The 13,413-nt window shown below is 42.5% G+C and overlaps 1 protein-coding gene across 2 annotated transcripts in view; it reads right to left on the bottom strand.

Annotated features, from left to right (window-relative positions):
• Nucleotides 1-469: 469 nt before the first annotated feature.
• Nucleotides 470-13,413, bottom strand: part of SMAD7 (SMAD family member 7) — a 57,834-nt gene continuing 44,890 nt past the window's right edge. For both annotated transcript variants that reach the window (XM_053300103.1, XM_053300102.1), the window contains one exon: nucleotides 470-2,859. In XM_053300103.1, coding sequence (XP_053156078.1) covers nucleotides 2,321-2,859 — 539 coding nt within the window. In that variant the 3' untranslated portion in view covers nucleotides 470-2,320. The remainder of the gene's footprint in view (nucleotides 2,860-13,413) is intronic.

A 13,413-nucleotide genomic window follows, 5' to 3' on the forward strand; every position in this document is an offset into this window, starting at 1 on the left:
ATAAGGTCTGTAGTACATCCTCCAGTTCAGGTTGCTGAACTGGACTTCTTTCTGCAATGTCCTCTCACTTGTCACTCTGTGACAGGGTACTCTGTCACTGAATGAGGAATGAGAAGAGGAGAGAAGGCTGGTCCCTGTTCCAATACGCCCCAGCAAGTAGCACACAAACCCCACTGATGTGCATGGGGCTTGGGACGCTGTCTGGCCCAATGGGAAGAGTACAGGCCCGGAGTATACCGTACATTGAACTGACACGCTGCATTGTCCCCAGTATGGCAGAACCCTGCAATACTTGGCCTTCCTTACACAAAGAGCAGTGCTGCACTCAAAGATCCCTGACATTACACCTCCTTTGTTATGCTACACCTGCAGTGTTGCCTGTGACCAGTTTTTATTCTGTAGACTCCTGTAATTTTTAACTTTTATCCCTTACATCAACACTTCCTTAAAAAACAAGCTACGCACGGTCTCAGATCATGTGTACTTTTTATTTTTAATGGAACATACTCCTTTAGAAAAACATTCAGCTGGATGATAACACCCAAAGGGAGGGGAAAAAACCACCAATCTTGTGTTTTATCTTTTTTTTTTTTAATTTGGCATTTTGTTATTTGCATTTATATTAAAGCAAAGTGCATCTTTTCTTATTTTTTCTTGTTTATACACATTGCACAATACATAAATAATGATGCTTATAAAACGTCTTTATATTTACAAGTAATAATATATTTATATATAACATAAAATACATTTTTTCTTTAATAAATCTCAGGGTTTCTTTTTAAAGGAGTCTCTTTTTTGTTGTTTGTTTTATTTTCCAAAGCACTTCAATGCTAAAATTCCAATGAGAATGCTTCTCTTGTTCACTTAAACCTTTTATATTTAGAAAAATAGCTTATGTTAAGGTCTTAACATGCTCATTGAGCTAAGAACAGTGTAAAATTATCATACTATGTGTATGAATTCAAGAAGAAATAAACAAATGACTGCAATTTCTGGATGCAAACAGTACTATTGTCAACTTGATCGGGGCAGGTTACAAAGGGATAAATACTGAAAATCCTTTTAATCCTTTAAAAAAAAGGAAAGGGTGTCCAAGAAGTCTGCATCTCAAATCAGTTTGCAAAGCACAGGCCATCATGCACCTAACTTTTCCAGATAGCACAGATGATCACTAAACGCAACAGAAACATGGGCACACTCCTTCCAGCCCATGCTTCTTCCATGAACGAGCTTGTTTTCCTTCATGGTGACACAGACATGAAGTGTTAAAGCAGCAGTGGGGTGCGGTGGGACCACGACCAGGCAAGAAGACAGAGAGAGAAAGAAAATGTGAAATATTGGCAGAAATTTTATTCAGTTGCATTTGCTCCCCATGCTGACTCTCTGCACCCAGGTCAGTCTTTCTGTGCCGGGGACCATGAGGGTGTTTTTTTTTTTTCACCACCATGGACTGGCTTTCTTCATACCAGCCAAGAAGGGGGTGCATTTGTAACAAACAGCAACTGGAATGACCTGCTCCAAGGCAGAAGCTGCAGCAAGATGAACTGGTGTTTTGTTATAGACATGGAGGTGGGGGGAAGAGGCATCTCACAGATGATGACTCACGCAAATGACTTAGCAGCAAGTTTGTAGGGAACTTGGTGCTAGATTCATGTGTTTTTAAGAAGTCTTCCTCATCCAGCAATTTCTTACAAGCAAGGGAACTCCAGTGTGCGTATAGAGCTCCCCTGTCTGCAATGGCTTCTCCATTCTTTTCCACGGAGAAAACAGATTTTGATACACTATACCATGAAGTGTGCAGATCTGTTTCTTCCATGGAAATTAATTGGGCAGCCCAAGTGCACAAGAACATGGTTTTATCCAAAGGAGCACAGACAGGCCTCTGAATTGGGATGTGTGCGTGTGTGTTTACAACAAAATAGTAAGTCAGAAGAACCTCTGAATCCAAAAGAAGTAGCTAAGCAAAATGCAAGTTGTACCCAATTCCGCCCACCAGGTTTGGATAATAGCTTAAGGGATGCACTAATGAAGTACATTCAGCTGAACATTCCTCCATTTCTCCCCCGTTTCTGTCCTTCCATTGTGCCTTCCTTTTCCCCTTCTGAGTTACTGGTCATTCACACTTAAAAAAAAAAATCAAAATACCAACGGGGGGCAGGGGGGAAGAGAAAGAAATAAAACTTTCCATAAGCTATTTCTCAAAACAGAAACAAACAAACAAAAGAAGTTTGCATGAAAAAGCAAGCACTCAGAAGGAGATATTTAGCAGCAAAGTAATTATAAAATGTCAATGTTGAGTCCAATCTAAAGTCTTGAGTCATCGACTATTAAAAATAACCTCCAACCAGCATGGGCAACTGCTGATGAACTGTCTTGTGTAGCACTGGCCCCAGCCTTTGACAAAGCTGATCTGAACAGTGAAGCCGGTCCATGGCTGTTGCATGAACTCGTGGTCGTTGGGCCTCTGCAAGCTGTATGCTTTTTCGTAGTCAAATGCTTTGATGGAAAAGCCTGGGAACACTTTGTGAACTAATAACGTTCTGGAGTCGGGGTTGTCCAGTGTGGCCGACTTGATGAAAATCGGGTAACTGCTGCGGTTATAAACCCAAACCCCATCGACTTCCTTGGTCAGCTGGATACCATAGCCAATCTTGCTGCGGACTTTCTGTACCAGCTGGCTTTTATTGTCCGAATTGAGCTGTCCGAGGCAGAAGCCATTCCCCTGAGGTAGATCATAGAAGATATCCAGGGAGGGCTCTTGAACAGAATACAGCCGACCCACACGCGTTTTTTCTTCCCAGTATGCCACCACGCACCAGTGTGATGGATCCCCCGGCTCTTGTAGAACTTGGGAATCTAGAGAGGAGGAAAAAGACATGTTTAATTTCACTACAATAACAGAGTATGCTTAGACCTTCTCACATCAAGAGCATAGAATTGAGAACACATGAACCTGCCTTTATACTGAGTCAGGCCACTGGTCCATCATCTAATCCAATAACATCTACTATGACTGGTGATGGCTTTCCAAGTTGTCAGAAAGAAGATTTTCTTTGATCTGCTACTTGAGAGCTTTTTAAACGATATGGACATACGATGCTGGCATGTAGAGAATCAGAACTTTCATCCACTTATCTCAGTAGTGTCTACTTTGACTGCCAGCGGCTTTCCAGATTTCAGACAGAGCTTTTTATCAGCCCTACCTGGAGATGCCAGAGAGTGAACCTGGGACCTTCTGCCTGCCATACATGTGCTCTATCACTGTGCTATAGTTTTTACCAAAGAAGTGACCCAAGAATAATATCAGTTCCATCAAAGTTCTTCATATGTCTTCCTAGCTCCACCTTCCCCATTACTGCTGGATCTGCACTATTTACATTATCAATAAGCTGAAGTGGACAAGTGTGGAACCAAGGAAATGCAATTATAATAAACATAATACACTCATAGCATTTGCATGAATCCAATGGAGACCAAGCAACGTTTTCATTTATTCTAGAATACTCTCACTCTGGAATTAACTATCATAATGCAAAGAAGTTTGGATCTGCAACCCAATATTAAAGAAAAAATCCCTACAAATCATAAGGTTTGGGAAACCATGAAGACTAGATTTTTTTTTAAATTACACGGTAGAAACATCTAGATTTTAACTAGAGTCTGTGGCCAGTAGGAAAGACAGGGCTACATGTGATTAGTATGTATACATTGCAGATCCCTCCTTTACAAGAAGTCTTATTTTGAAAGAACACCACTAGGCAATGTGATGATCCAAGATGAGGCACAAAACCATTCTCATGTGGCATACAACGCTGCAAGCTGACAATCTGGAGAAGATAAACCACTCTTGTAATTATGCCACTGTGCTTATGACACATGCTGTGAGTGTGGCTCACTGTGTCCCAATACCACAACAAGAAGCCAACACAAATGAACAAATAGCAAAATACTTCTGTGGGGATATACAAGGTATATTCAGTTCAAGGTTCCCAACATGCTTTGAACTCAAAAGAGTTATTCAAAGAATGGTGTAAGACAAATTCTGGAGAGACATGTGTTGGGAATCTTAGACTGGATAAATCTCATATACACCCACAGGTATTTTGCCGCCGCCACCACCATCAACATAGGTTTTGTTGAGCTGAAGAAGTTGTGCCTGTTGCTGTCTTGACCTCTACAACGCCTGTCACCACGCCCAAACTTAGTAATGATCACTGAATCTTTGTGTTCAGAAGCAGTGTGCCTCCAAAAAGCAGTTGCTGGGAGCAGCATAGTCCCAGGGGCCAGGCTCATTAATGTCTTGCTTTGGGGCTTCCTATAAAGCCTCCTGCTGACTACTGTTAAAAACAAGATGCTGGATTAGAGGCTCTGATCCAGCAGAGCTCTCCTATGGAGGCTGCATCACATTCTGCAATGATACAATGGTAAATGTGAATGAGGTCTTCAAGGAGAGCAGAATGAAGCCTATGGGGACTACAAGACCCGCCCGCCCCCCCAAAACAGCACAATCCAGGTCTATTGTTTAAATCAGGTTTCTTAACCTTGGGCCCCCAGATGCTGTTGGACTACAACTCCCATCATCCCCAGACATGGCCTTTGTGGTTGAGGATGGTGGGAGTTATAGTCCAAAAACATCTGGGGGGCCAGGGTTAAGAAACCCTGATTTAAATAGAAACCTTTATTTCTTTGGGGTTCTCCTTTGCTGCTCCTCTGTTCCCTCACCCTGACCCCCAACTATTATGTTTATGAATGAATAGGGCAAAACGGCCATGTTAGGGTTGAGGAACTAGATGAAGATGTAAAACTGCCCTATATTTTGTTGTTCTGTGCATCCCATAATCAGCCTCCCTTCCTACCATGCCTTCAAATCCTAGATGCAGCTATTCAGTTCAAACCAACAGTAAATCAATGGCCTATCACATAATACCAAAGAGCTGCTAATCAGCCACAGACATCTTTTGCGATGTCAAATGTGGGTAAGCAGGGCCAACAGTCAGGTATCGCACACTCTTAACCCGCTGTGTACATCATCTTGTTCTTAAAAGCCAGTCCCTAGCTTTGTTTCATATAATAAATTTTCCTCCCCGCTGATTTTTTTAAAAAAGGAGAGGGGGGAAATAAAGTCATAAAAGGAAAGTTAAACGTCACTTGGTCCAGACTGGAGGGGTAAGGCAAGATCATCTGCTATAATTTACAGGCCTTATTTACGCCTATAGCCAGATCTCTGGTCATAAATGCTAAAGGATGCAGACGTCAAAGCAGCTATAAATCTGATTGAATTGCAGTTAGACTGTGGTTTGTGGTAGCAGGGTGGAGACCGGAAGTCTTGCATTTGTTAGTTAAAAAATGCAGGAGTGGGGGAAGAAACGTTTCCTTCTCCTTCCCCACCAAAGCCCTCCCTTCTCAACTCTGTCTCTATTGCCAAACAGAAGAAGAGACACAATTACCACAATCAGTGGAGGAAGAGGCAAGAAAAGGAGAGCACTGTATCAACTCAACTCAAGAGTCCTCCTTAAAAGCCGTAGGCAACTTTGATAGGGCATCAGGTCCATGCCGATTAGCTAGTAATTCCATAAAGCTTTTTACAGACATGTTAAGACCTGGGGACTCTTAAGCTCTGAACAAGCTCTTTAAAGAACAGGAACGAAGGAAGGGAAGGGGGAAGTCAATAGAAGGCCAACATTTATTTTACCACCCCACCATCCCTCCCCGCTAACCCCCCAAAACACAACCCCTACTTACTAAATGTCACACATCTCTCTGTTACACAGCAGCAATGAGTACATAAACATTTTACATTTCAAAGCATCCATTAACACCTTTCATTTGGCATTTGCACATACTGGCTGCCCCATTCATTTGTGCGGGTGGACACATGGACCCACTGGTGTGAAGGACGTTTAGCTACATGAAATTGATAGCGCATACAGAAAGAATTAACACTGAACGGAATGAGGTGGACCTTGTAGATGAGAGCTCCATATGTCCATTGCAGTATATACAACTGAAGCCAGTGGCTAAGTGAGGGTGATAATCCTGTGATATGGCCCTCTGTGAGCAAATAGGGTCAGCTATGGCAGGAGAAATCATGGCTCTCCATCTGCCATAGGCAACAATTATTGTGCCATGAACATACAAGGCTGTGGACTACAGCCAAAATGTCTGGAAGTAAGCCTCACTGAGAGGAACAGAATGCCATATCCCAAATTGAGTATTTGCAGCTTTCCCCCTTTGTTGTCTAATGTAGTATGATGAAATTCTAAAGAACAGAAGAGAAAGGAAATGACCAGTGTTTCTCAATGTTTTTGGAGTCATGGACCGCTGCATCCTTTGTGTGCAGTTACCAGGACCAGCAGTTAGTAAAGGGGTAACCCCCTCTCGCCCCCACCCCCAGGCACCCCCAAAACAATTTCAAGCGGGGGGGGGGGGCGCACACCACCACTGGGAGCTCTCCAGAGCTCATTTCTAGGCAGGCAGATCTCGCTGCTAGGATAACACTCATTTAGTTTCCTCAAAATGAATGTTATCCCAGCAGCAAAGGCTGCCTACCTAGAAATGAGCTCCAGAGAGCTCCCAGCAGCGGTGGCCATTACCAGCTCGAAACTGTAACTTAAAATTGTTTGGTGGGCAGATTAATTCCTCATGGACCAGCATGGACCGGCACTCAACTCTTCATGGACCGGCACCGGTCCATGGACTGGTTGTTGAGAAACACTGGCCTAGTCCCAAACCGTGATGGCTCCCACACTGCCAAGACAACGTGAAAATGTATCCTCCTTTGGGAGGCCCACATGAAGTGGGTCTTTTTTGTGTTAGTGCCAGCAACTCCTAACTCAGGGGTGATTTGGCAGGGATGGATGCTGGTCACTCCATGTGAGTGCTTGCTTTCCTATGGTAACTTGGCAACATGGGAGCCAGCCACAGGGCAGAGGCTTTGAGGCTACTGAGGTAACATATGAACTGGGCTGAAGAGATCATTCAAGCAGCCGTTTTTTTCTCTTTATCCTTTCACAATTCCTTCAACACCACCTTTCCCACACACTGACCTGGGCACAATGAATTCTGGCTCAATTTATAAAAATGTATTCTCCTAAAAAAAGGAGGAGGAAAATCATGTCGTGTAATTTCCTCATTTCAATGCCAGTTAAGAAAATATTTCCTTAGTAGCTTGATGCAGCTTCTAAAAATGGCACATTTGCAGATTAGAAAGATTAAGTTTATGGTCAATCCATCTGGAAAAAGGAGGGAGGAAAGACCCCTCTCTCCAAAATATCTGAGGCTTGTGGAGTGGACTTTCCCTGCCTTGAGATCTGCTTCAATTTTTTTTAATCTTTCAGCTCTTTGCATTCCCAACCCGTCAGTGCCTCACAATGTTTTCCAAAAGCCACATTCTAATAATACCTTTTTTAGGACTAACCAAAGTGACACAAAATCTTGAACAGCTAGCTTTCAAGTTCTTAAGAAAATCAGGCTGGATGGCAAGAAAAGCAAGAATTACTTTACTTCATACAACTAACCCACTGAAACCTGGCACGAAATAAGCAGCGGGTGGAAGTTTAAGTGTGTGTGTGTAGAAGTGAGTGAGGAAAAGGAAAGAGGTTGCAAAGAGTTGGAGAGAAGCAGGGGGTGAGGGAGGCAAACCTGTGTCACATTACCGCTAACCTAACCTAACTCTCCAAAACTAGTTCAGTGTTGTCTTCAGGGAAGGGCTACAGCAAATACTTTTTAAGAGAAAAAAGCACGTACAACTATTTCCCAAGTTATAAAGAGAGGCAGAGAAAAAGACTACATCCAAGAAAGAAAAGGCAAATTGAGAACTGAAGGGAGAGAGGCAGGGAGAGTGGTCAGGAAATATATATGTGTAGAACGACCTTTCTGTAAGCCATCCTATTTCGTGAAGGAAAATCCCTCAGACTGCATTCTTTCCCTTTCATCTCCTTAACCCGCCAGTCCACCCAGCAATTTTCAGGCAGACGTCAGTAAAGAGAAGTTTTCAGATTACGTTAAATTGCCGAGCCTAGATAAATTGCAGGCTCTCCCCTCTCTGGTGCCAGAGAGGGAGAGGGAGAGAGACAGAGAGAGACTTCGCCATTGTATGTCCTTTTAAAACAAAAATCTCACCACATAAGCAGGCTGCAGTGGCCTCCTTAAGAGCCAAATTTCCTACATGGGTGGCAAAAATAAAAAAGACTGTGGTGCTGAGTTGCAATGGTATGCACTGAGCTGGTTGTCTATCTAGCTGTTAAGAGGTCCACTTTACAAGATTTCTGTTGTAAGTGTGGTAAAATTCTCCTCACTGCTGGGCAGGACAACACAGGTAACTGGTTTATGAAGTGGTAACATACACCGTGTGGTATTTTCCACTTGGTGAAGGGTCATCTACATTCACCCATGAAAGTAGAGGACATGGTGTTGGAACTGGGCTCAAGGAGACCCGGGGTCTAATCCTTGTTCAGCCACAAAACTCACAGGGTGACTTTGTGCGTGCCACTTTCGCTTGACCTAATCTACTTCACAAAATTGTGAGGTTAAAATGAAATAAACCCCGCTATGCTATTCTGAACTCCTTAGAGCAGGCATTCTCAACCTTGGGTCCCCAGATGTTGAACTACAACTCCCATAATCTCCAGCCACAATGGCCTTGAGTATCTGGGGACTCAAGGTAAGGAACCCATGCCTTAGAAGAAGGATGCCATGCAGTCGAGATAAGACAAATAAGCACAGGTCGCTAATCGGTTATTTCAGTTTGGAATGCTTCACACATCCTTTGAGCATATTTTTCACCCGCAGAGGCAGTTTCCGACATCAGTCAACCTTAAACATGAAAGAGATGCAGTGATAATCTGAACATTCCTCTTTCTGCCAATATCATGACCAAGTGTATTGTTATGGGCCGGTGTTATAGCTCAGTGCATGCAAAAGGTCCAAGGCCGAATTGCAAGCATCTCCAGTGAAGACAGGGGAAGAGGCCTTTCTAAAATCCTGGTGCATGCAGTCAGTGTAAACAATCCTGAGCTAGCTGGACCAAGAGTCTGACCTCAGTATAAAGCAGTTTCACATATTTATGTTCACATAGTACAAGAGCTTCAAAAATCTGCAATGTATATGTGGCCTGCATACACCATGGAGAATACTTTATAGACCAATTGTTGGGACAACAATTTCCCCAGAAATCTGTTATCCTGGACTTCAAGTGTCTCGTTGCCCATAAGCACTCAGGCAAAGTGCAGTCGACTGCGCTGCAAATCCACCTTTAGTTTGATGTTTGAAGATGCCTGGACCACTGCAGGGTTCTCATATGTCTAGTTCCAGCTCACTGTTAAATGGGACGTATTTAGGGCTTGGAAGAACCAGTAGCAGTTCCAGCCGTCCCTGGAGAGCCAAATGTGCAGATGGTCCCATTATTCAGCGCACAGCTGGGGAATTTGTTCAGAACCAAAAGGCCAGATCAGTAATATATCATGATAGAGAATCACAGCTCATTTGCATTTTCAGCTGCATGCAATTAATATAATTTGCTTATCATGTTCATGAATGTGGCAGGTGACAAACTACTGTTTGTTGTTCACGCTGCATTCAATCTGCAGCATTCTTAGTTCTGAAATTGCTATCCTCATTGTGAAACATTTAAGTCAGCCCTTGAAAAATCGTGGCTTCTCCCCACCATTGCAATACAATTCGATAGACCTACTGGTGAATTTGAGCCCATCTATCTTGCTCCTCCCCACAATCTTCAGGTAGGCTGCCTGCCCCTCTTTTGTTTTAGAGGACATAAATTAATTTAAATGTTCACTTTCCACTTGATTTAAATGAAAAATGAAAATCCATTTTAAAAGAGCAGCAAAACTGCTGAGGAGGAGGGTTTGTGACACTGTAAGTACCAGCCTATCAGTGCTGTGCACAATTGGTTTCTGCTGCCAATGCAGAACCATTTTCTCCTAAACATGACCGTAGAAGGGAATTATACTTCTGTATACAACATGGCGAGGGTGCTTCTACAAGTGGCTCAACCACTCAAACAATGTATGTCTGTATGTCTCAAGACTGTATGCTCAAGACTAGAAAGATCCCACAGACCACCTCAGTGCCTCAAAAGGATGCATGGAATTGAGCTTTACAGGCCTGCAGGTTCCTTATTATCAGGCTAGAATGGTATTATTTATATTCCCTTATTCACTACAAGGGAAAATGGAATAAGAATTTACAGTATATAGAGGGTAGGAAAAACAGAAAAATTACTCGGGGAGTAGAAACAGATATAATTTCTATGGGGTGGTCTAGTACACCAATAGCCAAAATTGTTAAGGAAAGAGTAACCGACAGTTCCATGAAAGTCATTTTAGTATAGTACCGTTGACCCTGATTTTACTTCTTGATAGACATGAATCCAAACATGTCTAATTAAACTTATTAAAACAGATCCAGAGAGGGTTTGGGGTTTGTTTGTTTTTTGACAGCATATAATTATTATAATGGCAAATCAATTTTTGAAATGATAATTATTTACCTGCTGAGCCTAAATAAAATATATTGGCTCCAAGTAGTCACATTGAAATTAGAAGGATAAGTTAGGCAATGCCTAACTTGTCTTTTTAATTTCAATCAATGGGACTACCATACTGGGAGTAATTTTCCTCATCATGTCTGCCATTTTAGAACAATGAAACTCTATGAAAACTCCAATTTGGCAATGCAGATCAGAATTTTATTTTATTACACTACAATATAAGTCTGGGTCCAGTTTTAGGATTGACACCTGAAGGAGGGAGGATGTTGCTGAGCAAAGGTGTTGAGAAGTGACTAAAGATATGTAATGCAGTCCCATTTTTTAAAAAGTTCAAATAATGTTTTGCCTTCAGAGGCAATGACTAGAAATCTCTTGGTAAACATAGAGGTCGTTCACACAATCAAAAATTGTGTTCTACCCAGGTTTGGGAATCATGTGTGCTCCCAATTTTTGGTTGTGTGGAAACAAGGTAGGAGGAAAGCCTGGGTAGTTTTTCCTCCTACCTTGTTTACACACAATCACTTCTACCCAGGTTTTCCTCTTACCTTGCTTCCACACAACCAAAAATTGGGAGCACACACAGCTCCCAAACCTGGGTAGAACAGTTTTTGATTATGTGAATGACCTCGCTGTGTGCTGAGCGTTTGTCACCACTTGCTCACTCGCATGCACATACATGCATACCACCTCTATTTTGTGGTCAAATATAATCACAGTTCCCTGTTGAAATTCACCATTCTGGCTCACCTGTCAGTGATGCCAAACAGAACATGAAATGGAATGGAATGATATCCTGTTCTTCAGATTAGGAGGCCCTTATCTATAATCAATACCACCATCAGTGATAAACTCATACCATTTCCCACTACTCATCTACAACTCTTCTCACCCTGTTCCATGGAAGTTTTGACACTCTTTAGAATCATTTACAGCAGAAGGCAGAATAGTTAAATGAGGTCTGCCAGTGGCTCACTAGACAATTGATTTCCTGTGGACCAGTTAGCCCTGTTGTTGCCTGGATCCCTGCAAAGAAGGCTGCACTAACTGGGCCTTGTCTAGTGCTGCAAGGCACTGCTTACATTTTAAGCAGTTTTAAGTACGTAAGATAAGAAGTACTCTGCTGCATAAGTGATAACACAAATTGCTTATGTGTAATTGTTAAGATATACCATACTGAGTGTATAGCCTTGCTTTGTAAACTTAAAACATCTGGTGGACCCCACAGATTCTAGTAAAAAGTAAAAGAAAAAGCAGATAACAGAAGACTGAAGTTAGCTCATCTCTGATGGACTAGAAAAATCACAGGCATCTACTCAAACCATCACCTCAAATGCAGACGTTGGTGCCCAAGAACTGAGTATTTAATGAGGGCAGCATTAGTCTGAATGCTGGCCATTATTAACAGCCATCAGCTATGACAATTCCATAAGGTTATCCATACAGTACACAGTGGCTCATCAACTGTTATATGTTGTTTCATTGCAGTAAAAAGTTTCAAATCAGATCTGAGCAAGACTAATATAGGACAAATTATCAAGAATTCAACAAGTCGTTTTTGTTGTTTACACGGAAAACAAACTACTATTCTTTATACATTCATGTCAGCTTCCAAATAATAGTGATCTCAATGCAACTGTGTCTAGGAAACGGAGTCTCCTGTGTCCCTTCCATTGTGATTGTACATAACAGATGAAACAATAGACTGCAAAGAAGCAACCAGGATGTGGTGTCAACACATACTTAGGGAGTACTTAATCTATGGATTATTGACACGACAGACCATCTTTAATAGCCCTTACAGGCTATCATGTCAGTGAGTTCTTGTGGGGCCTTTAATCTGCAAATTCACAAACCAGACCTTAAATTTGTGTCTGTGTCTTATTACACCACACATAAAGTAACCCTGCAAGCTAGTATATTATGTTTTCTTTTTAAGAAAAGGATTCCCATCCAACAAGACAAACCCTTTTTCAATAAAATGGTTTCCAACATAAACAAACAAACAAATAATGAAATCCCATAAAATGTAGGTCCTAATCCTCATAGTTGTGGAGGGCTGTTTGAGAACACATAGGCATCAGCTTAAGGACATCCACTACCACAAATCCCCCAGCCCAGGTCACGTTTCTAGTGGTCTCTTCAAGATTTTTAAAGCAAGAGACTCTCTTGGCCAGCTGAATGGACAGAACATGTAGGCTGCAGTTTTTGTGACCCACCAAACCAACCCGGCCTGTGATCAGGGTGGTTAGAGTGAATCACAGAATGCCAAGAGTTGGAAGGGGCCTTGGATCTCTTCTTGTCGAACACCCTGCTCAGTGCAGGAAGCTGTTCCAGCATCCCTGACTGGTGGCTGTCCAGGTTCGACAACTTCCAAGAACCAGTTCAAGAACAGCCCATCACTACACGAGGCAGGCAGTTCACTGTCAAACAACTCTTACCATTAGGAATTTCTTCCTACTGGTAGAAAAGGTCCCTTTCACCTCATCAGTGCACATTTATGGATAAAGCTAGGATTCTAATCCATACTGGTAACTGTATGCATGGAACCCCAGAGATAGTAATTATTCTTGATCAACTTACATGGGCCCTGCTCATCTAGGAACATAGGAAGCTGCCATATACTGAGTCAGACCATTGGTCTATCTAGCTCAGTATTGTCTTCACAGACTGGCAGCGGCTTCTCCAAGGTTGCAGGCAGGAATCTCTCTCAGCCCTATCTTGGAAATGCTGCCAGGGAGGGAACTGGGAACCTTCTGCTCTTCCCAGAGCAGCTTCATCCCCTGGGGGGAATATTTTGCAGTGCTCACACATCAAGTCTCCCATTCAGATGCAACCAGCGCAGACCCTCCTTAGCTATGGGGACAAGTCATGCTTGCTACCACAAGACCAGCTCTCCTCTACTT

This window comes from Hemicordylus capensis, chromosome 2 (assembly GCF_027244095.1).
Source record: "Hemicordylus capensis ecotype Gifberg chromosome 2, rHemCap1.1.pri, whole genome shotgun sequence".
NCBI classification, from domain to species: Eukaryota; Metazoa; Chordata; class Lepidosauria; order Squamata; family Cordylidae; genus Hemicordylus; species Hemicordylus capensis.